Raw genomic sequence first — 24,249 nt, forward strand, 5'->3', positions numbered from 1 at the left:
AAGGCGCAAATAAAATACACAGGCACAATAATGACATAAGCACATTTCTATAATGACCATTGCAATCTATTAGAGCAGCGCAAATTAGTACAGGGTCGCAAATAAGAGACCTCGGCAGGACATCGCAATGAAAATGCGGACTGCGGAGTGTGAAATTCCAGCTAAGTGAAAGTAAGACGAAAGATGAACGGTAAAAAAAGTTTTGAAATACCTGATTTGACTTCTCCTCGTGACTTCTCCTCTTTTCTCCAGCAAATTAAACATAGCTTGGCTTGGCAAACTCTTTATATATTTTTTTTAAGTATGTTCCTCTGGCAAAATTTAATACTCTCCTCGCATTAATGTTGCTTCAAAAGGAAAACTTCCACAAATGTAAATGCAATAAGGTCACAAAAATAACACATTTTCAGAGCTAAATATCTACTGCGTGTCTTTAGTAAGTTCAGTCGTTATTTAACGCCAAAATGATGGTTTGCGCAAGCTGTTAGTAAATCTGGCCCTTAAAGGGGTCATATGATGAAATTTTTTAATTTGTAAAATAAGTCTTTGGCGTTCCTAGAGTCCATATGTGAAGTTTTATCTCAAAACACCCTACAGATAATTAATTATAGCATGTCAAAATTGCCATTTTGTAGGGCTGAGCAAAATGTGCCATTTTTTGGTGTGTCTTTTAAAATGCAAATGAGCTGATAAAATGCAAACACTGATCGCAATGATAGGTTTGTTGAAATAAACATGCTTCATCAGTCAGTGCTTTTTACTTCAATGTTTAAAATTAATAAATATTACTAATTATTTGTCTTTAAAACACAACTTAGGTTTAATTTCGATGAAGGGGTACTTGAGCCTTACTGATAGGGCTGTGGGGGTACTTAGGGCAAAAAAGGTTGGGAACCACTGATGTAGTGCACCATCTGCAGGTCAGTTCAGATTAACATTAATTTTTAAAACACGTTTAGCTTGCTTACTAAATGTAAGGCAGTATTTTAACAGTGGTTCTCAAACTTTTTCGGCGTGCGGCCCTCCTTGTGTACGGTGCATTCCTTCGTGACATAAAACTTTCTAAAACTTAAAATTTGAATTAAAAAAAACATTAAATTATACAATGGAGTGCTGTTGGTTAGTAGACTTGTTTTTCTGAGGTCAATTACAATGAATGTATGATAAATTAATATATTTTATAAAATGTCACAATAAGTGGCTGGTATAATCTCGGCCCCAGTTCAAGAACCACTTTTAAAAAAAACTTATATGGAACATTTATTAAAAATCAATTCAATTTGAATATGTCAGGTTCATACACCACACAACATTATTCTTTATTATTCATTTCTTTTACTTACAATACAATGACAATATATAAATATATTTTTTTAATAATTTAATTTTAAATTAAATCATTTAACTTTGTCATGCCAGTATACGCTAAACTCAAACTTTAACATAATCACTTCTAACGAAGTGTTAATACACATGACTGTTTATGATGAGATGCCATAACCATTAATATAAATATAAACAACCTTCACAGACTTCATCAAACCAGTTTGATTTTATTTAGTTGACTTAAAGTCTACTGTGCGCACACCTTCTACAGCACCCAAGACATCCTCGAAATACATTTTTAAAATGTACATTTGAATAATTAAGCAATAAAGCACACTTAAAGCCTCACATTCCACATAATTTAGCATGGGACTGGATATCCCAAAGTGGCTGGAAATAATTGCAACTACAAATCCTCAAAGCATACAACATCAAGAATAATTGCCATATCAACAACTACTTCACTCTGATCCATCGACTCTTATACAACAAAAGAGAAAATTACTTTAAGAAATTCAGGAACAAAGAAACAACAAATAAAGCTTTGCTTCGTCATGTTTATGTTCAACCACTTAGACCGAATATAATAAATTGTTAAGAAACCTACAAGAAATTAAAATAAGCAATCAGGATTGTAACGCAACTAAAAAAAAGAAACTTTCTTTCCTACATATCATATTTCATTTTGATTCCATTCATTGCATAATATACAGTGTGTTAATTATGATTTATACAGTAATATAAGACATTTTTGGCTAAATTAATGCATACTATATAGTTCGTGCTAAAGTGTCATTGGTAAAGTACACTGAACACTCGTAAACTAAGTAAATTTGTTTAGGTACATTTAACTACAGCACTTTTCTGTCATGTTACTGACATGACAATTATAATATATTTGACTATACTCGAAAAAGGTTTAAACTCTGATTTCTATTATTTACTGATAACATTTAAAAAGCAATGACTTGTTCAAAAAGATACTGCAATAACATAGTGTGCAAAGAATGCAATACAACGAAGACATTTTGTGAGAAAATGTGGGTTTTTCATAACCATAAAAATGTGCCATTTTAGTGCCACAATTGGGAAAATACTGGGTTATTTAATCTCTGATTTCACTTCATGGAAGTGAGAGATACGCTGTTTTGTCCCTTCAACATTTTCATTAAGTTAATGATGACAAACAATAGTCAAAAATGTCACTTTACAACATAAAAAAAATCTTCATTAGTCACAAAAAATGTCAAGAAAAAACAAAATGGGGGTAGGGATAGCCAAGCAAAACGTCTTATCTAACATCCATTTCATTTTAATGATTAGCTTTGCATTTAATCACACCATAATACATTTAAAAATTATATTAAATAAAACCATATTCTATCAATACACAACCAAATGACTTCCTTTCACACTGAACCCTTAAATCGGCTTGTACCTCTTCAAAGCACTAAATTTATTGTCAGATCAGCTGTGCTTCTTGTGTATCCTCTGCCTGAAAGTCACCAGATCTCTTGGTTTCTAACTGGCATCACACAAATAATAGCACGTTATGGCAGCAGAGGGTAATTTTCCACAATCTGCAATCATCAATAATCTCTATTTGAAAGTCCATCAGTTCTCATGGACAGGATTGCTGGAAAGGTTTTCTATTTAAGTCTCTGAGTAACATTAGCCAGAGCTACAGCAAAAGCCTGTACCGCTGAGAATGGATATTGAAAATCCAGGATGTACGCGTTGCCATCGATTCTGCCAAACTGCATTACCTGTAACAGGAAATTATGGGTTAGATGCAGGGCAATGGTTGCAGAGTACAGCTTAATTACTAGAAGCTATTGTTTATATAATCAACATTGGGTAGAATTGTGGAATTTCAACCCCACTATCGTTATCAAGCTGCTGTTTTCAAGTACCAACCCTTTTCAAACAGGTTTACTGAACACTTCTGTCTATCTGTCATTGGTCAAACAGATAGTCCTCTTCAGACTCATCAAGGTGTCTGACTAATCCTAATGCCCAGATCAATGGAGTGATAGCCACACAGTACCAAAGAGTTGTCTGAGCATATTAACACATTGAAAAAGGTTGACATACAAAATTGCCTACCTGGCGTCCATCAAGTTCAATCTGAAAGTTTTTGGCTGACTCCTGTGTCACCCGTCCTCCAAAGTCAAGCTGGTATACCTGGGTGGCTTCGTTCCACAATGGCTGCTTGTTGGCCATGACGTAGACAAAGCCCTGGCTGCCAAGACTACGATCCTCCCTTTCATTAGCTTTGCGGCACTTAATTTCCTCCAGTTCATTTGCCGTTCTCAGATTACGTTTGCTCTTCCATCCTTTCTTGCTGCTTTGGCTTTGGTTCATCAACTCATCACCACTAATAAAAAGTTCAGGCTCACTCTCTGAGCTGTCCTGGAACTCATTGGAGGTCCTACTCAGTTTCTTGGCCTTGTTTAATGGCTCCTTTTGCCCTTTAGGTTTCTTCTTCTCCCTACTGCCAAGTCTTGGGCTGGCGATCAAGGAATTGAAGTCTGTGAGCGTTCGACTGTCCTTCTTTGATTTCCCTTCAGAGACACCGGACATGTTAGCCTCCTCCACCCTACTGTCAAGCCTCTTACGCCCCTTTTTGCTAAACCTCTCTGCCCCTTGTGGAATTGGACTCTCATTTAGAGAGATCTGCTCCTGAAAGCTCTCACCAGCTTCTGCGACCACCTCTGAGGTGCTTTGATGGTTCAAGCGTTCAACAGGTGGAGGAGGAGGGGGTAGAGGAGGTGGAGGAGGAGGCGGTGGGGGAGGTTGTGGAGCGGGAGAGAGAACTGGCTTTTCAAGGAGCTGATGGCTCTTACTGGGAAGTGTGGCTGAGTGATCCGGCACAGGAGGGCAAGTGCTGTATGGGCTCCAAGGATGTAAGCTCATTGTATGCAGATGCAAGTTGTTGCAGGAGCTGGCTCCTGGATACATGGGTGGAAGAGTACAACAACCTAGATTAGTCAGATTACCAGGATAACCTGAAGACAGGACTAAAGTTGAGTCCGGCTGGCTGAAAGAACTTGATGTAACCATGTCGTTGGGAGCACATGGCTGTCCGGGACTCTGCAAAGACTGCAGTTGAGGTCCACCATGCCCTACCACTGATGGGAAGTGTGAAAGAGATAATTGATAGGGTGAAGGGAGTGTCATAGAACTTGGACTAGTGTGAGGCTTTGTGGAAAGAACAAAAGGTAAACGATTCATCTCTAAGTTATGCGGTTGGCTAAGTATAAATGGTGGTGGCTTATGTGGTCCTGGTGGGACAGGCAATAAATTTTGCTCTTGTGGTATCCAGAGTTGTTCTGCTGCAGGAGAGTCCCATTGGTAAGGTGGAGGCCGTTTGACTGTCAAATTGACATCCCCGAGTGTTAAATGGCGTACAGATTTTTCAAGATGGCACTGTTGACCTAGGGTCTCATCTTCTGTAAAGGCAGAGTTCACATATACAGTTCTGTCTCTACTGTTGTCAGTAGGACTTAGGGGGTTATAGGAGGACTGGGAAGCTAATGGCGATGCACTTTTGGAGTGCACAATTATGGTGCTGTGTTGAGCCCCTTTGCCAGGTGGAAACTCTTGCCTAACCACAGTTCCTCCAGCAATTCCACTGCTATTGGTGCCTCCACCAGTGACACTTACACTAGTACTGCTGGTATTGCTGCTACACTGAGTGCACGTATACAATGCTGTGGGTATCCTAGGTTGATAGGAGAGAGTGAGGGAACCATTCATTTTTGATTTTGTTGGTAGAGTCCTCACTGCGTCCATCATTTGAGTAACCTTCAAGGTAGGTTCTCTTCGATCTCGACGCAAAGTGGCATGAATAAGACTGCTGTCAATCCTTTGTGTGGGACTCCTGATGGTATTTATCTGGTTGACTGTGTCAGGATATGGTGGTGGGTCTCCGCTTGGTATAGAATATCTAGGCACTGAGAGGCGACTAAGGGTTGCTGAGCTATATGGCAGCAGGACCTTCTTGTTCTCAGATGAAGTTACTTTTAGTGTGGCAGAGCTGCCCATTCCTTGTACCCCATAGGCATTTTGGTTCCTTAACAAGCGTCTCCGTGGGCGACACACCTCTTCCACATTTCCGCTACTGTCAAAAGTTGTGATCCTTTCGTAGCCAAGTGGAGTCGGGTATTGGAGGCCAAGTGGATGAAGAGAGAATTCGTCTTTAGTTAAACATGGATCTGCTGACAACGTATTGCCATTTTCATTGCTAATAAGAAGACCAGGAGGGGCAGTGGTGGGTACAGCCGTTGCTGCAGATACCACTGTGCCCGGATATGGTGGTGGAGGGTTTACCTTGCGCATCTGAACCTCAAGAGTGTCGGTTTCAATAAACGACTGTGGCCGTGATGGGACTTTTAGAGTAAGAACTTGTTCTCCTCTGTCTGGTGGCTGGTCTGGATGTGAAATTTGAGGCATCAGATGTAACTGGTGCAGGGATAAAGTAGCATACCCTGAAGGAGGAGGCTGTAGAGACATCTGCATTTTGAGCTGCTGTTGCATTTGCTGATGCTGTCTTTGCATCTGTTGATGCTGCATCTGTATTTGTTGATGCTGCTGCTGAAGCTGTTGCTGCTGCTGCCTCATCTCTAGAATTTGCTGTCGAATTTGTTGCTGCTGCTGTTGCATCTGTTGTTGTTGCTTCTGCATTTGCTCATGTTGAAGCTGCAGCTGATGCTGCTGCTGTTGGAATTGTTGCTGATGAATTTGTTGTTGATGCTGTTGTATTTGCTGCTGTAGCTGTTGGTGCTGCTGTTGCAGTTGCTGCTGATGCAGTTGCTGTTGTTGCAACTGCTGTTGATGCTGCTGTTGCAGTTGTTGGTGTTGCTGTGTTTGCAATTGCTGCTGATGTTGCAGGTGTTGCTGCTGCAATTGTTGTTGATGATGATGCTGCGCTTGCAGTTGCTGCTGATGTTGTATGTGTTGCTGCTGGAGCTGTTGTTGATGTTGGTGTGTTTGCATTTGCTGCTGATGTTGCAGGTGTTGCTGCTGCAGCGATTGTTGATGTAGCTGTTGTGATTGATGTTGCAATTTCAAATGATGTTGTTGTGGTTGCAATTGCTGTTGATGTTTTGACTGTTGATGATCCTGTTGTTGTTGCTGTTGTTGACGTTGTTGTGGCAGATGATGTGGAGGTGGAGGAAGAGTTCCATTTAGGATGTTACTCATTTCCAGTCCACTGAATATCACCTGTCCAGGGTTTGAGTATCTTGTTGGGACCGAGTACTGTGCTGTCACAGTGTCCTGACTTTGCTCAGGGACTGTTGCACTGGCTGCTGCTGCCGCTGTTGCTGCTGCTGCTGCTGTTGCGGCTGCTGTCGCTGCTGCGGCCGCAGCAGCTGCTGCCGCAGTGGCGGTGGCTGTGGGATTGGTGAGTACATCAAGTTGAATGTTCTGATTGGCTAGTAGAGACTGGACAAGACCTATACTCTGTGTAGGTGACATGGCTTGAGCAGGACTGTGAATTGGAGCGATGGGAATATTAACAGTGCATGGAGGGTTGTCGGCTGACACTCCAGAAGGTCCCATCACTAGAAAAATTTGAGCAAGAATATATTCAGATTTACTCTTGATATTTAAAATAATCTATACGGAGGGCCTGACACAAACATTTAATTGATTCTTACCAGGTAAATCATCTTCATCCTCACTGAACACATTGGGATTGAATACTGGGAGACTCATAAAATCCAAGGAAATTTTACGCACCTCAGGCAAATAGATCGTCATCTGACGAGGTTGCAAGTGTAGCAAACTAGTTTTATAAATAACTGCAACAAAAAACATTTATATTAGCTGACTAAGAATTTAAAATAAAGTAAAATGATGTATCATGTAATTATGTAACACTTGACGCACCTGCGCCCAAGTTAGCTGGCAAAAAGGTGGCAAGACCAACAATCTTAAATTTTGTTCCCCAAATGTTAGAGGTCACCTGGGCCAAGTAATTATGCTGCAATGCAAAAGAAGGTAAAAAAGGAAATTCAGTATACAAAATTCTCACAGAATGAGGTGCCATCTGAGGAGAAGAAGTTATAAGTACCTCACTAAAGCCATCAATTGGAAACTCTCTTCGAGTAAGACTTGGAGACCGAACTGTGGGCTTCTTTGGTAACCTAGGAGACCTAGACATTTCTTGAGATGTTTGAGAAAGTTTGGGAGACTTTCTTGATTCCATATTAATTCTTGGTCATGAAAATATAAAACATAACAGAAAAATATTTCAATTAGTGTTGATTTGTAACTAAAATGCTTGTTACATACAGTTATTGTATTAAAATCAGATTTTGTCAAGGGTTTGAAGGCACAAACATTTCTGCCACCCTGTAATCTTATGTGACTCATATATTCGACAGTACCTTATATGTTTAGAGTACCTATGAAGCTTAGGAGACCTGTTTCCTCTGGAAAGCTTCGGTGACTTTCGTCCAACCCACTCGTCACTTAACTCAATATCACTGGAGTCTGAACAGTTACAGCTATCAGTCATATAGGAGATCATCCCATTTACACAAACCTCATCTGAAAGACAAGAAACAAGAAAAGAATTGACTGCCTGTAAGCAGCTGTCAAGGCAATAACATTTTCCGGACCTCGGTTAAAATATTCAGCAATCAAGTTTGCTTGGGATGTACACTCTACCTGCTTTACTGTCCATCTTTGGGTCCATGATAACAAACTCTGGCCGCAGTTTGCTGATGCGACGGCCCTTGAGAATAGGCACCAGGCCCCCTAAGTGTTCCAGGTAAAGTGTGTAGCAGGGTCCTCCAGCCTCTGGATTCTCCTCTGAACGTTTCATAGTGCAGTGCAGCCTTTCGTTCCCTGCTGTGGGATAGCTCACAAAATCTCGGATGTTGTTTGGATCTGGGATAGGCGGCTGGTGAGACAAGAGTTTGAATTAAGTTTTATGTTAGCACAAAGCCACCCGTCTTATATTGCCTGCATACCTTGATAGTTGGAATGAATGCTGTGGTAACATAGGAACAGAGAAGGGAGGGCATGTTCAGTTTTCCCACATCTCTCTCCTCTTTAAGGGCACTGGCAATTCCCTGCTGACACAGCAGCTGCAAGCTGGCCACACGATGCTCCACACGCACAACATACAGCGCCGGTCCACAGGCCAGAAACAGACGTGAATCTCTGTGACCCCAGCAGATGGTTGTGATCGGCCTCTGAAAACACAATATTTGTGTACATACACTTTAAAATAAGAATTTGCATACTTTTTCACTGTATGTAAATACTTGTCTACAGTTTAACATGTTTTAAAGAGTTTTCCCAAACAGCACTCGGAAACTTAAAATATCTGATTTTACTGCATTAGATAATAACATATCAAATCAAGCAAAAAAACAACTTAAATGCTGTATTATGGGCGGTTCACATATCACGTCTTTTGCACGCTCAAGTTCATTATATCAAATGTAGGCGTGCCGTATGTGTGCTCACGCGGTGCGAGGCTCTCGTTTTTTTAAGGCACGTCTAGTTAAAAACATCTCAACTTTACAGAATGCCACAAGCGCACCGCAGGTCATGTGACAAGAAAAGGGAACCGCCCCTTATGCGTGCCAGGCCAGTAGTTGGCTAAGTGAAGGGCTTGTTATAGTTGTGTGTATGGTGCAGACCATGGTCCTATGGTGTAGTTGTGACAGCGTAGGTTCCGTGTCGGTTTTCATTTATATTTTTGCGTCGTCGTCATTTATACTTTTTCGTCGGTTTACCTGACGGGAGGGGTTCTGGTGGACCAATCACAGCGCTTGCGGTCCGCGTAGAACTGATGCGCTGTTAAAAATTTTGCGAGGTGCACGTCAGGCTACGCAAAGCAACGCACAGGTTACGAGCTTACGCTTGAGTATAAATTAGGCTTTACTTTGTAAAGAAACACTACGCACCTGTGCACATTTGCGTTATTTTAGAGCAAGTTTTTCTAGAGAAAATAAATACAAACAAATAATACAGCGAAAGCATCGAGCAGTTTTGTTTGTGCAAACAATAAGGTAGGTTTATTAATAAAAGAGCAAAATGATGTAAACTTACTTGTTAGAAATGCCTGTAGACTAAACATGTACTATGTATACGCATGAAATCACAGTTTTAATGTTTTTGTTGTTTACACAAAAAAGTTTTGTCTTGTGCGCATTGTGCACAAAATGCAATGTGTCTCCTGGGCTACATACTACATTTTCCTGTACAAGCATTCGCAACATAATGTGTAAAAAGTATGCGTGGTTGCAAAAATCTGGCTCTGCGCATTAAGTGCGCGCATACTAACGAAATTTGCGTAGGCTACTGTACGCGGACCCTGAACTATCTTTCTAGCTTTACCCTGTTGTTTTCAAAAACTTGCACTTTGAAACTCATTTTCAAACGTCTGCATTTTCAGGACACTATTGTCATGTAAACTAAAAGCCAAAATAATGCATAAAAAAATTTCCTGTTATTGGTCTTGTTAACGAGCCCTTAGCCTGCTGATGTCAAGGTGATTTTTGGTTGAGGTATGAAGTAATTTTGCATAGTAGCCATAATACATATTCATACTTCTCAAATAAATTCCAGTGCCTAATAAACCTATTTAGTTAAATGATCGTTGGTCTTGACAGCTCACTTGGGCTGGAGTTTCTAAAGTGTATATATGTTCCCCTTGGACATTGTAAAACTTGACGAGAGCGTTCCTCATTATGGAGTCCGATGGCAAGCCGTGTCTTTCCATCCCAGCCACTGCCAGAAGGTCTCCCTGAGAACACCACTGTACCTCCACATCTGAAAAACACAACTCTGTCTGATCAGATTACAGCATGTTTTGTAACTCTGTCATAATGGATCAACAGTGCAGTGACATCAGACGCCTTAAAGGAATATTTTGGGTTATTTTTCACACAACATCAAACCAGAAGCTCCTTTATCTAGAAAAGCAGGACTATAGAAGTACGATTTTTTTTTACTGAAAGATTCATGCGTATAATTTTAAACCTTTAAAACATTTCTGTTTCTGGAATAATCCAGTGGCAAAAACATAATAAATAGCTGGTCACTTATTGCAAAACATTTCTGTTTTACCTTTCAGTCCTGAGCGTATAATGTTAGGTGAAAGGTCATCATAGTTGTTCATCAAACTAATGTCTCCAGATATGAAGCTGACTGTAAGGAGTGGTTTCAGATTTTGCACTTGGAAGAAAAAAGAGTTTCATTTAAAAAAATCATCCTTAAAAAATAGATCAATTGCAATACTTAAAATTTTTTTTATATATAGTACACTAGTCAGCATTTAAAAAGGACAAAAATAAAATAATCAAAGTTGTCCTAAGAAAAAAACAGGTATTTTATTAAAAACTTTTATAAAAGGTTTTCGTTGACTTCTAGTGTAATACCAATATGCTGATCTATACAATGTAACATCAGAAACCTTCAAATTTCCATAGATCTCAAGTTTCAACTTGACAAAAGTTAAACTAAACCAAAAGACAAACTAAACCATAAAAACAGAAATCTAAAAATGTAAGATTTGAGAGATTACACTGCAAAAATGACTTTCTTACTTATATTTGTACTAAAAACAAGACAAAAATGCTAAGTAAAAAAGTTATTTTTAATTATAATTAACTTTTTCCCTGCCAGCGTTTTAAAAAAAAGATGCCAGCCAGCGCCAGCATTTTGTATGATTTTCACAAAAGTTTAATGCCTTCCAGAAAATTTTCTTCTTTAAATATATAAACATACAATCTATCAAATGAAAGAACAGACTTTCAAACAGACTTTTTGGCTTTCAAACAAAAAACATTCTCCATTCTCTTTTATCACCTCTCAAATATGGGTAAGTTTCTTCAAAAATACCAAATTTTGAGCAAAAACTGAGATAATTGCGTTTTTGTGAAGGACTTTTGATAAAGATAAGATTCAGAGCGATGATCAAAACATAAACAGAGTTTGAACTGTTTGACTTAAGGGGTTGCTTCCGGTTTTAATAAGTTGGGTAAGAGCGCCATCTGGTGGATAATAGCTGTAAGTATGGATTACTCTTAATTGACGAGTTAACTTGTCAATGGCGGGGAAAGAGTTAACACAATAAGAACCTTCAAGACCAGTTAAAGAACCTATAGCCCGAATAAATGTACCTTGAGCCGGGGCAGGATCATCCGAATCTGTATCGCTCTCAGTGCTGTCCTCCACTAGAAAGTTCGGGCAGTTCCAGGACATCCCGACTATACCATCTGACTCATGAAGAAGAACATGAGCGAGCATGCGGCCGTGGCAGTCCATAACTATAACTTGTCCATCTGCTGTTCCAAACAGCACCTTGAGCATCACATTAGAGACACATCAGACATCTATCCAAATGATCCAATCAGGAAAGAGTTTTCTATCAATTTAAGGATGTCACACCAAAGGGTTACCTGTTGGTCATCTGGTGTCCAGATCCCACAGGTGATCTGACTCTCCAGATTGATCTCGGATGACCAATGTCTCTGACCACTCACTGAGCCCACCAGGACAAAACCGTCTCTGTAGGCGATTAATGCCTGTGTACCATCATGTGACCAAGTAAAGTCGCTAACCTAAATGACAAACCAATAGCTCATATTAATTAAATAATGGCTACTTTTTTAATCATTTTATTGCCCTTTTAAATAAGCTGGCATTTGATAAAAAAGACAAAAGGTATTTTTTCCATCTGAAACTGCTACCAAAACATTTATTATGAACTTGATTTTTGCGTGACAATGGACAAATGCTCTCTTATGCTTAGTAATGGCTGTTACATCTTATTTCTACGTTGGTTTACGTACTCTACCTTAACATTTCGAGTTTTATTCCTTCAAGTGCCATGACTTTTGGCTTATCTCATATACTGTATATAGACATTAAAGCACTTGTAAGGCTGGTACGTATTGCGAAAAGTGATACATACATTTTTTTACATTGTTTCGTTTCTTTGCCTTTTAAGTGTGCCTAATTCTATCTTTGTGAAATCGTATTAGTTTTTATGAAAACATAAGCTTGGCGAAGAGATAAAATAAAGGATAAATACTAACATACCTGTGCGCCTCTATCATTCACCAGCTCCACAGACCATCTTCCTTCATACTGGATCCACACAAATATCCCTCCCTCCATATCACATGTGGCAAGCTTCTGAAACGGCTCGTTCCATCGTACAAGGACAACCTTCACAGGTACAAAACCTCAGAAATGCTGATGATAATTGCTAAGATTTTGTTTATTGTAATGTTTTTGTAAATTGTTAAATGCAAGCCCTTACCTCGCTGTTGTGACCCCGCAGATTGAAGTTGATTCTTTGTGGGGTATTTCTGTCTCTTCTGCAGTGACTGGATGTAAACGTCACACCCACAACTCCTCTGGCGTTCCCGGTGGCCAACCATCCCTCCTCATAGTAGCGCTTCCTGCACACCGGCTTCTCCTTCTCGCTCTTGGGAACTCTCCCTTTCCACGAGAGGCAGAGGATGTTGGAGTCGCTGCAGAGGACAGGACCATGTTCCACTGCAGCCAACATCCCTACTGACTGACCAGGCTACAGGAGAAGAAGATCAAATCAAACGTTAGTCGCACCAAATCCTAAAATAAAAGTTGAAATTTGGAACAAAATGTGCTGGTAATTAATAATTGAGGATTTAAAACTTCAAGTAAATAAATAAATAAACATTCAAGTATCATGAAAGGCCTTGTATTTTAATTCTTCTAAAGTCTTCTGAACATTTTTTCCATTTTTATTTTATGGAATAAAATCTATGCATGTATCTATTGTTTTATCAAACAACTTATGTAGTTAGTAAGTCTATTACATATAGGTGTACATATAGCGTACATACCTACATATAAAGACAGACAGACACACATAGGTATATATATATATATATATTAATTCAACCACATTTAATTAAATTTAGCAGAATGAAACCGAAATAGAAAGCATCTTTTTTTTAAAGAACATGAAATTACTTTTTCCAACATCAATATTTTAAGTTAAAATTTAAATGAATGCATTAGAAAAAAAATATTGGTATTTGTACTATTGCAAATAAATTATTGGATGCTCCAACTAGTTATTTCACTAATCTATAGGTCACTATTACAAAGCATACTATAAATGTGACCCTGGACCACAAAATCAGCCTTAACGGATACATTTGTAAAATGTATAAAAAGCCAAAAATACACTGTATGAGTCAAAATCATTTATTTTTCTTTAAAAAAAAATGAAAAATCATTAGGATATTATGAAAAGATCACGTTCAATAAAGATTTTTTGTAAATTTTGTATTGTAGATATATCAAAACTTTATTTTTGCGAATGCATGCAGTTGCTAATGACTTCTTTTGGACAACTTTAAAGGTGATTTTCTCAGTATTTTGCACCCTCAGATTTTCAAATAGTCCCATCTCAGCCAAAAATTGTCCTATCCTGACAAAGGTTATTTATTTAGCTTTTAGATGATGTATAATCTCAATTTCAAAAAATTGACCCTTAATTTTTTTGTCATTATTTACCATCACTTTTACTTCAGTTCATTTCCATTTTTCTTTGAATATATTTTAAGTAGTGCTGGGCAACGATTAATCGCAATTAATCATATACAAAATAAAAGTGATTTTTTTTTGCATAAGATATGAGTGTGTGCTGTGTGTAATTATTATGTATATATAAATACACACACACACACACACATTAATGCATGTATTTAAGAAACATTTTCATGTGTATATATATATATATATATTTTTTTTTTTTTTACATATTCTATATTCTATATAAACAAAAAAATGGATATATAAATAAAAATGTTCTGAAGTGTATATATGTACGTGTCTGTGTTTAAATATACATAATTAATACACAGCATTATGCAAAAATTTACTTTTATTTAATCGCGATTAATCTTTGCCCAGCACTAATTTTAAGTCTAAAAAACAAAGTCATTTAAAAAAAAATACTGAAAATACTCACCTCTTCATAGTCCCTGGACATTATTAGTCCGAATTCCGTCTTTAAATGAGTGCTCCATTTTGCTTGCTTATTCAAAAAATGTGCAGCAGAACCTGAGATTGCTTATCTGCAGATGTGTCTTTAGAAAAAATGTGACTAAAGATCAGGCCATTATAGTCTGCAGCTATTGCACATCATGAGCAATACAGTTTACTCTCTTTATATTCAACAAGATATTTTAAATCAGGTCTAAATCAGATAAAATCTTCATTATATAATGCAAGCTTGGAGCTTTCAGTAGTCCAGGATTTCTGTGCAAAGAAAAACACACAGAAAATAAACACACAAACACGACAAAGGATAAAGCATTGCACCCTGAACACTGAAATAGTCATATATTATCTGCACACTGTAGAATAGAAAAGACCAACGAGAACAGATCTGCATGCCATAAAGACATTGGAGATGATATATTTCTGTCTGAACCCACACATGGGCTGACGTTGGATCCCTATGACGTCAAGGGACGTTTAAATACCCTACAATTCGTGTTTTCATACGCAATGCAAATTATGCATCGAAAGATCTATTGAAAAACAGATGCAAACGGGCAGTAACGTTACAGTATGCAGAACTAAAGCAGATGAGGCAGCTCGCAGGCGTCATGGCAACAGGGATGTGGGATGATGACTGAATTTTAATGACATGCTGTCTAATACTTCAAAACTACATTTATCATTATGTCCAATAGAGAGATGTCATTTTTTCATGCGTTTGCTGCAAATATATAGCCTATATATTGAACGATTTTCGACATTTTGTCATCAAACTCCAAAACAATCGACAAAAGACTATATAGGGTTGCCGTGTCACACATGTCGTAATGTTAAACCTCTGATAATATTTGCGTTTTGATAGCTAATTAAGGTAATTAAACGGAGTACAGTTTAGATTAAATCCATCACCACCTACACTCGTGATTATACAACCATCTGTAAATCGGCAAAGCCTAATGGTATAACATTGCAAGTCATCCATATAAAACGCAATTTACTAAACAAGAAGAGAATTCATTCAAGAGACATACAAAAATCTGCCTTAATTTTCATGGGCAAACTCACCTCTATCAACTCGCTCTCAATGCGTCTAAATGGTTGCCAAATGCACACAGTGGAGTGTGCCTCACGCACATCAAACTAATGCACTTGAAACCTGTGCATTGGCGCAAAAGAACTCCAGTATGCGGGATTCTTCGGCGTGCGCTGGCAACCCGCGCATTGACGGAATGGCGCTTTGGATCACGTGACTGGCAACCCAATCCAGATGGTATATAAAACAACTGCGGTGTACATGCTGATGAGCGTGATATAAATCAATAATCCTTATTTTTATTTTATACTTATCATGTGGATCTTATACAAAACTGTAACTTTGGTCCTGTTATGTTGTGGAGTATGAAAGGATTAATTTTATAGACTTAAATAATGGACGGTCATGTTGATTTGTTTTGTAACGTTCGCAGTTTACAATTTTTACTTAAATGTTAAACAATTTTTACCAAGGTTAAATACACACGGTTGTATAGTTTCCACAAAAGCACAACAACCTACAAGCTCATGGGATGTTTACTTTTTATACTTTAAATCAGGGCTCAACTTAAGTCTCACGCATTTCAGCCAGTTCACACGCCACACCTTGTGTATTTATCACGCTGAGAAGAGATAACTTTTCCTGCTATACAAATAATGGACGAGGCTGAGACAAGCGCTGAGGAAGTTATCTGCCGGGTTCATTTTTAAGATGTGTTCAACTTTACGCAGCGCCTCAAGAACCGACATGCAGATGACATCAAAGTACCGCGAGAACTATTCGAGAAATCATACGGAGAAGTCTGATTTCAAATCGTTCTCGCGTTACTTTGATGTCATCATCCACCTGACTGCGTAGTGCGCGCACGTACGGAGTGACAGTTGAAAGATCGAGATGCGATGAATGCGGTAAATAATGCATGTTTTGAAATAGGCAAATTATAATTGAGTCAAAAACTCTCCAACTTTTTTTGCAACCAGAAGCTTTACCTAAGGAAACTAAGGAAACTACTGAAGACTTTATGAAAATTAATGAAAGGACTAGAGATGTATTTTATTATTATTATTGCCTGCCATCAAGCCATTGCGCAAAACGCACGCACGCACGCACGCACACACAACGTTGCACACATTCTCAGTTTGCATCATTGAGTTACAAAAATAAATAAATACTAGTTACCAATTAGGCTACATCTTAAGTCATGTAATAAGATAACTGTACAAATGACTCTCTTCAAAAAGTATTTAATTACTTATTACGAATTACTTTATAAATCATATTTTGTAAACGATACAAGCTAAAAACAGCTCAAATAAATTATATAAAAAAATACATTATTCTGGTCCACTTTTTAAAGTCCAATTCTCACTATTAACTAATTAATAACCACTTTTGCCTCAATATAGGCCTAATAACTGCTTATTAATACTTAGTAAAGTAGTTGTTAAGTTTAAGTATCGGGTAGGAATTGGGTAGAATTAAGGATGTAAAATAAGGTTTTGTCATTAATGTGCTTTTAACTGGTTGGTTATTAGCATTAATATTACTGAGATATTGGCTGTTTATTAATACTTAAATAGTAAGATTTTGAAACTACACTAGAGATTTACAATTGTTCTTATTAACTTACTAAAGTATTTAACGTGAGAAGGATACATAAAAAACATGCATTTTAACCTTAGACTTTAAATTCAATTACATAACTGTAATTTAATCCCTTACATTACTTTTTAAAGGAAAAATTAATTAAATTACAAAAGCTAATTGCTTAGTAACTACATCCAACACTGAATACCATGTTTAACACATTCCCAAAGTTTTTGATCTGCTGTCACTCCTAGTGTAAATTAAAATCTTGTGTAAAACTATCTTTAACTTATTTTTAACAGTTGTACTTTTTTGGAGTGGCATGTACACACCAATGTATGCATTTTTTGTTTATCATAATGCATTTACAGCACATTTATATGTAGACTTTTCCAGAAAAGCTTAAAACTTTTTAAAACACACTATTGGTTCATGATGACCATGTTGAACACTTTGTATAATTACTAATGATGCAGGCAGCAATAAGATTTTCCTCCTAGGTAAACATAAACCATTGCTTTGGGTAAATGTGTCTGTTGAATGCATTAAAGTAAAGCATCTGTCATTTTCAATGCACAGGTTTATTCTGTGATACATAAAAATAATAGTGCTCACAAGGTTAAATGTATTCATATTAAGGTCCATGTTATGTTTACTTGTAACGCCACTGTGTGTCAGACCGTAATGCCGGACAAGATAAATCAGATCCCTCTGAAATCAAATGAGGGAAAGCTTTGATTGTTGGTACACATTCAAGCCATTTTTTGTTTTTTATCTTAGTTTCTGTTGTCACAGTTAGTGTTTAAGTAGTGCTCTCTTGAAAGATGTGAATGATGCTGTCATATGCTGGTGGTGGGTTCTGTTTGGGTAGAAAACCTCTTAGACTTCCCTTACCCAACCAAAAGGATTCTGCTGGTACTGTACTAAAAGGATCTGTGATGTTTGGAATCAGTGCCTCCTGGTTATCATCTTCAGTTTCACCACTGGTCGTCTTCGCCTTTTTGGGTGGACGAAAAGTTGCGTTTTGAAAACTGGGGCTTCTGCCCAATATTTCGTTAGGGTCTACGGACATCTGTCTCTGGACGTTTAATACAGCTCTTCCCACACCTTCGCTGTTCTTGTCAAAGCCGTATCTCTTGTAGTGACTGAGATGACAGAGCTGATTTTGTGAGCTTTTAGAATCCGACTGCTGGTTTTGACGTCTGGTTATCCGGATCGAAGCCCTGCGTCTTGACATCCATGTTAGGAGAAGGAAAATCAAGATTCCTATGAGCAGACCCATCAGTATGGACAAGCAGAATGCCAGGATGAGCTCATCTGGATGGACGAGGCAATTGAATTTTTAACAAATAACATCAAACCTAAGTTTGTTCATCAGGTAAACATGCTTGATAACCTGATGATTCATAAATATTTCAGAACCATTGTTCAAATGTATTTATGTAACATAAAAAATATATTTTCATTCTGATATATTAATTTACAATTGCAACATTTGCTTTAAGCTTTATATAACAAAACCAATGCTGATTTAATAAAAAGCAAAGAAGTATATAACTAAAATGTAACAGTGTTTTCATGTAACAGCACACATTAATTAATCATTTTTACCTTGATAATAGAGAGAGAGAGAGAGATCTTTATTTCAGACCCAGGAGGGTCCATATACAGTAAAAATACAAAATAACAATATATACATATACAAAAGCATCCCGATAATACAATACAAATACATACCCTTCCACAATATACATTATCTACTATACAGACATCATTAACAATGCATAAACAATGCAAATAAACAATGCAAGTCTTACCAAAATCAATAGGCTTTAATATTTCCCATATTGTATATGTCTCATTTGAAGCCATATCACGTAACAGAAGCAGACCAACAATGAGGTGCAGCCAAACTCTCCGTACAAGCACACAAAAAGTGTTCACTGTATTTCTCAGGGAAGCTGTAACTTTTTTGTTTGCCTGAAGGGAAACTTTGTCGTCATTTTTCCTGCCTCTCCACTCGTATAATTAGCAAGTGCTGTGCTTATCTGTTTGGGACAGAAATCCAGGGGAACAGGGTTGTTTCCTCTTGCATCATTTCCCTTGCTTCAATAGAAACAATACAATGGCTTCTTCACCCCATTATATTATAATAGACCGACTTGAACCTTATCCTTATTTTTTTTAGACCTTCCAGTCTTTTCAAATGTCTTCATTTGGTTTTGAGTTAGTAGAGATAAAAGAAAAACACTTGAATGTGAAAAAAAAAAAAATTGAACAATGCATCTTTTGCATGTTTAAGTTAGTTTTTAAGGTTCACATAAGAAGGTGAAAACGCCCAGGTGATAGTTTTTTTTCTTTTGTCAGAGGGGATTTCCTTATTGTGCTGGTCTCAGTTTTTTTTAAGTCATTCTTAAGTATTCAACAAAAGGGAAATGCAAATGTTTACTTCAAAGCACTGTAATTTTTGCAAAATCAACATATATTTTTATACTACTTTAACTTTTAAAAATTAAGTTAAACAATTACGTTAAACAATTTCAACTTATTTTTATAAGTTATGTCAACTATTCACAAGTCAAAACTTTAAAAAGTATGTTGAATTGACTTGCAAAACCAAATAGTTTTAACTTAACAATTTTTTAAAAGTGTATATGAATGTAGTTAAAATTTTATTTTGACGTCCTCAAACAATTCATTATGTTTTCTGAAATCTGATCAATACTAGTTGAGCCTCTTGCATGGCTGTCAGTTTTGTAAATAGTTGTATTTTATTTGATTCACTGAGATTTTACCTAAAGTAAATGTGAGGACATTCAATGTTTGTTTTTTACAGGAGTGTATGTGAAATCCTAGCAGTGTCCAGCAGGTGCCAGTATAGACTAACAGACTGGCTTTTTTTGGGTGTTATTAAGAATGCTCTTGAAATCGTAAATAATCATGTTTTTTGTTTTATAAATTATTTTACAAATAAATAAAAAACACCACCACAAAATAATTGTTTTTTAGAGCAAAACCTGGTCGTTTATGTGTAATGTTGAAGCGTTATTACCTTCAGTCTGGTGTAAAAATAAAGGTTTGTACAAGCCCTTCAGAAGCTCTCATGTGTTTTCTTATCGTTTTATATAATTAAAAAACGCAATTTAATAGAAATTCAGTTTGAGATTCTTTTATTTTTTGTAAATTGTAAATTTTTTTATCATCATTCTCAAAGTAACAAATCATTTCTCTCATATTAAAGGTTATGACTGTATTAATTTTAGTTGAATTCAGTTTGAGTTTCTGTGGTAACATAATTGTGTGTTCGAAAAAGAAAAAAAAAAGGAATAATAATTGTGTGTTCGACGTCATGAGGCGCTGCGTAGACCAATCGTCGTTGACATCAAAGTACCGCGAGAGCGATGGAAGCAGTTCTTTCGAATCGCTCTCGCGGTACTTTGATGTCATAAGCTCAAGTGTCTGCGCAGCGCTGCATCCGTTCGAAGACACCATTGTGGTTAAATACAAGGTCCCGTTAACATCTGTAGGTGGCGGTAATCTTTCCTGAGATGCCGTGGCCTCGTATCATTGTTTAAGTGTTTCTATAGCAACCATTCTAACAGAGTTTCACCGTTATCACACAAGACACAGGAACCTGCGACTTACGGTAATAACTTAATGCGCAACATACAAACTTCTGACGAATTACTGCTTGTTTCCTGGAAATACGCGAACTGTGTGTAAGTTTCATAGGTAGCTTTTAAGCGTGCTTTAGGCATTTTGGCAAACTTTATGTGTATATATATTTAAGTGTTTTGCCAATATGTTTGGTTTATGCATCATGCATTACACGCGCGTGGACCGCATTAAGTTACACATTTGAAATGTTTTCCCTGGGGGGGGGGGGCAAGGAGTTAATTTATTATAGATGACATATGCTGTAAACTAAACCGTCGTTTCCCATTCAAGTTTGGCCAGACAGTATTTAAAGAATATCAATGTTAGATAAAAATGAAAAAATATATTCGTATATGCATTTTGTGTGATATTTATGTGTATACATGTAAATATGATATAGCTTCAGTGTTCATACAGTAACTAGAAGCACAGTTCAACCAGTTTTACTTTTACCTCACAGTTCGCTGACTGCAGATAGAAGACGACTTCTGATTGGTCCATCTCACGGTCGGGCACCTAAATGAGACCTGCTCTTCAATTGGATCAAATCAGGTTCCTGGAGTCCTTGCATCAGAGAGAGAGAGAGAGAGAGAGAGAGAGAGAGAGAGAGAGAGAGAGAGAGAGAGAGAGAGAGAGAGAGAGAGAGAGAGAGAGAGAGAGAGAGAGAGAGAGAGGAAAGAGAATTGTAGGAGGGGCATATGGGGATGCCCACTTCAGAAAGTAGTGCAGCATCTGCCGAATGTACTGCATGAGTGATACAGTGTGATATCAGACGTGTGCAGGACTAAGAGAGGGACCATGGCTACCCTAAGCCCTTTCGGACGGTCCAGCAAGGACATTATGAATGTAATGCAGAGGCTTCAAGGTAGGTGATGCTGTATTTCTGCTCTTTACCTCTCGTGACCCTTCTCTGGCACGTCGATGCAGAATTTTGCTGATTCAGTCCCTTTAGATGCCTCTTGTTGCACGGATAAGAACAGAGCTGCATTGTATTTGATCGTACAGAAACTCACCTACCTGAGAAATCAATCTTAATGGTGTACATAATGATTTTGTGTGTGTGTGCTTGTTACAGTAATTCATTTATCTCTGAACTAATGGTGGCATAACGTATAACTATTGGCAGTATTATAGGTTCAAGAATGATACATGCATTACACTTGTCCTGATAAAATCATGCACTTTCGTTTTGACAGTTTATCTTGTGTTAACGGTCGTGTGTTAACTCTGTCGGTTCAGAAGGATGCTTTTGGTAGGGCATTTGGACAGGTGTGGTTTTACTTTGCAGGACAGTAACCAGAAATAAAGTCACTGTTAGTTTAATGCATTCTGCTTATTTCTGGAGACAATTGTGTCTGCTTGGTGGCGACACAAATTGGTCAGTTAAAATTAAGCCGTGCATTAAAACTACAAAGATCTGTATTGTTAAAATGCATGTTGCTCTTTATAAGACAAATTATACATGTGTCTAATTAAAGGGGACATATCATGACATTTTGAAATTTGGCTTCCATTGTGATGTCAGAAGGGGATCTTATTATAATAATACCACCCCTTAATTTGCAACTATCCAACCACGGCACTGCCATTTAGTGCAAAGAGGAAAAGAAAATAATTGAAAGCACAATTGAGTTTCAATTCCAACAAACCACCATTATGGCGATCAGTGTTTGCATTTCATCAGCTCATTTGCATTTAAAAGGACACACCCAAAAATGGAAGATTTTTGCTCACACCTACAAAGTGACAATTTTTATAAGCTATATTAAATGATCTATGAGATATTTTGAGCTAAAACTTCACATACGGACTCTGGGGACACCAACGATTTATTTTACATTATAAAAAAGTTTTGTGAAATGTCCCATTTAAGATCTAAAAAGCAGGAAGTTCTGCTGATATACATAATTAAAGTTCAGTTAGAGCAAATAAGATGTGCAAAAAATTTCTTATTATGCCAAAATGCGAAAATGTGTACTATGCATTGACCTTTAGATGTTTTTGAGACGACACAAGGTTGAATAACTTCTGCTAATGTCAAAAGAGCCAAATATTGTTCGGCACACTTAAAGATAAAAAGGTTTTGTTTAAACTATTTGTAAGAAGCTTTTTTTAAGGTCATCATTGTTTATTCTTACACGAGGTCGTTGCTGATAATCACTTGAGTTGTTATAGAGACAATTCCTGTTTGACCTTTGTTCCTCAAACTTTCTCAGTAGATTGACATTGACATTCTTAAATGTTACTGGAATGGTTTATCAACGCTAAAACAGTTTATTGACTATATGAAGACGTAATGTTGTTTAAACCACTAATGGCCATATGTACTTTTAATATTATGGTGCTTTCAGCTGGCAGGAAAGGTTTAAAGGATCTCTCAACTGTTTTTGTAGCAGGGGAACATACAACACCACCCATAGGAAAGCAATGATTATTGTTCTGGGATTCAGTGCTGAGTAGGGAATATTTTTCCATGATCCACCTGTTTTTCTGAACAAATTCCAGATGGATTTTTATAGTTTTTTTTTCTAAGAGCTGCACATAGACTCCAGGAGTACCTTGTGTCCTATTCTGCCCTTGGACAGCGGTCTGATCGATATTTGGAGTCTCTGTCATTGGATGCCTCTTATTGGCGGATGTCCATTATTGTTGCCATTGGACTGAGTCAAGTCTATAAAAATGTCTCATGAACTCAAAGTTTGATTTCAGTTCTCGTGATTATGTGAAAGTGTTTGGCAAAGATATTTTTGATTTAATTGCTTATGTTAATGCCCGGTAAATGATTTCAAATGCTGTCAAATCAAAATAGTATAGAAATATATGCATACTGCATGCACATTCAAGGAAACATCAATTGTCCTGATGGAAGGGTAATGCTTAGGGTTCCCATGGCAATGGTCATATGTTCATAGCATTTTTTGAGGTGAAACCAGAAGTAGAAATTGAGCTAAATAGAGGAACTGAGCATTCAGACACACCAGGAAGGAAGTTGTGTGTGATAACTGGCAGCTCCTCCTAGACCGCCAACATTTTGCAATTTGCATTTGTAGTTTACAAAATCTGAGAATGAATGAAGTGCATCTCAGATACACACATAAATTATTAGTAGAGATAAGGCCGTTATCTCTAGTGGTATTGGTAGAGATTTTAATGAAGCCAAGTATAAAACTAAAAGCATGTACCTCATCCTGCCAGATATAGATAGAGAGATGGGTGTGGACTCCCTTGTCAAGTGCCGGTTGTGTTTTTTTATGTGCATTTATGCTTTGATGTTGGCATGTAGATCAAAAATGCATGTGATGATGCATTCAGTAGAAGTTTGTGATTGCATGTTTTCAACCTTATGTTGAGAAGTGTGCTGGTTGCTATGGCACATCAGCAGTAAATAAGGCCATGTGTGGTTTACATGACAGAAGGTCTGTGGTTACTAACTTTTTTGGTTATCCCCTAAACAGCGCTTGCCTCATGCCTGCTCATAGCCTGTGGTAAAACTGTGAGCCATTTTGCCTTCACTGGCACGAATCTGACGTTCCTGTAGCTGTCAAATATAAACCCCTGTGAAGAAGCTTATTGTTTAATTGCATCCACGACTACTTAGATGTAATATTAAAATG

General features: G+C 37.4%; 2 protein-coding genes across 3 annotated transcripts; both read right to left on the minus strand.

Annotated features, from left to right (window-relative positions):
* Positions 1-1,533: 1,533 nt before the first annotated feature.
* On the minus strand, positions 1,534-15,575 carry tulp4b (TUB like protein 4b). 2 transcript variants are annotated; one of them, XM_065254116.1, is made up of 16 exons: positions 15,424-15,575; positions 14,324-14,613; positions 12,620-12,889; positions 12,397-12,525; positions 11,754-11,915; positions 11,475-11,655; positions 10,420-10,527; positions 9,968-10,122; positions 8,310-8,534; positions 8,005-8,239; positions 7,740-7,884; positions 7,406-7,547; positions 7,222-7,315; positions 6,990-7,133; positions 3,433-6,893; positions 1,534-3,092 (listed from the first exon to the last, which is right to left on the minus strand). In XM_065254116.1, the coding sequence occupies exons 2-16, from the start codon at positions 14,342-14,344 to the stop codon at positions 2,976-2,978; spliced, it is 5,589 nt and encodes a 1,862-aa protein (XP_065110188.1). In that variant the 5' UTR covers positions 14,345-14,613; positions 15,424-15,575; the 3' UTR covers positions 1,534-2,975. The 2 variants fall into 2 exon arrangements, with proteins under 2 accessions (XP_065110188.1, XP_065110180.1); XM_065254108.2 differs by having other exon boundaries at positions 7,722-7,884; positions 15,424-15,574.
* A 1,965-nt stretch (positions 15,576-17,540) lies between these two features.
* On the minus strand, positions 17,541-18,927 carry myct1b (myc target 1b). The gene is made up of 2 exons (XM_065249073.1): positions 18,796-18,927; positions 17,541-18,295 (listed from the first exon to the last, which is right to left on the minus strand). The coding sequence occupies exons 1-2, from the start codon at positions 18,848-18,850 to the stop codon at positions 17,781-17,783; spliced, it is 570 nt and encodes a 189-aa protein (XP_065105145.1). The 5' UTR covers positions 18,851-18,927; the 3' UTR covers positions 17,541-17,780.
* Between the last annotated feature and the right edge of the window lie 5,322 nt (positions 18,928-24,249).

Source organism: Paramisgurnus dabryanus, chromosome 17, assembly GCF_030506205.2.
Source record: "Paramisgurnus dabryanus chromosome 17, PD_genome_1.1, whole genome shotgun sequence".
Lineage (NCBI taxonomy): Eukaryota > Metazoa > Chordata > Actinopteri > Cypriniformes > Cobitidae > Paramisgurnus > Paramisgurnus dabryanus.

Bases quoted from the DNA above. Each gene is read 5' to 3' on its own strand.
- myct1b (XM_065249073.1), bottom strand. From the start codon at position 18,850: ATGGCTTCAAATGAGACATATACAATATGGGAAATATTAAAGCCTATT. The intron at 18,296-18,795 runs GTAAGACTTGCA...TCGTCCATCCAG, and splicing joins ATTAAAGCCTATTGATTTTG to ATGAGCTCATCCTGGCATTC.
- tulp4b (XM_065254108.2), bottom strand. From the start codon at position 14,344: ATGTCCAGGGACTATGAAGAG. The intron at 10,528-11,474 runs GTACATTTATTC...TTTTCTTCCAAG, and splicing joins TGATCCTGCCCCGGCTCAAG to TGCAAAATCTGAAACCACTC. The intron at 7,316-7,405 runs GTACTTATAACT...TTTGCATTGCAG, and splicing joins CAATTGATGGCTTTAGTGAG to CATAATTACTTGGCCCAGGT.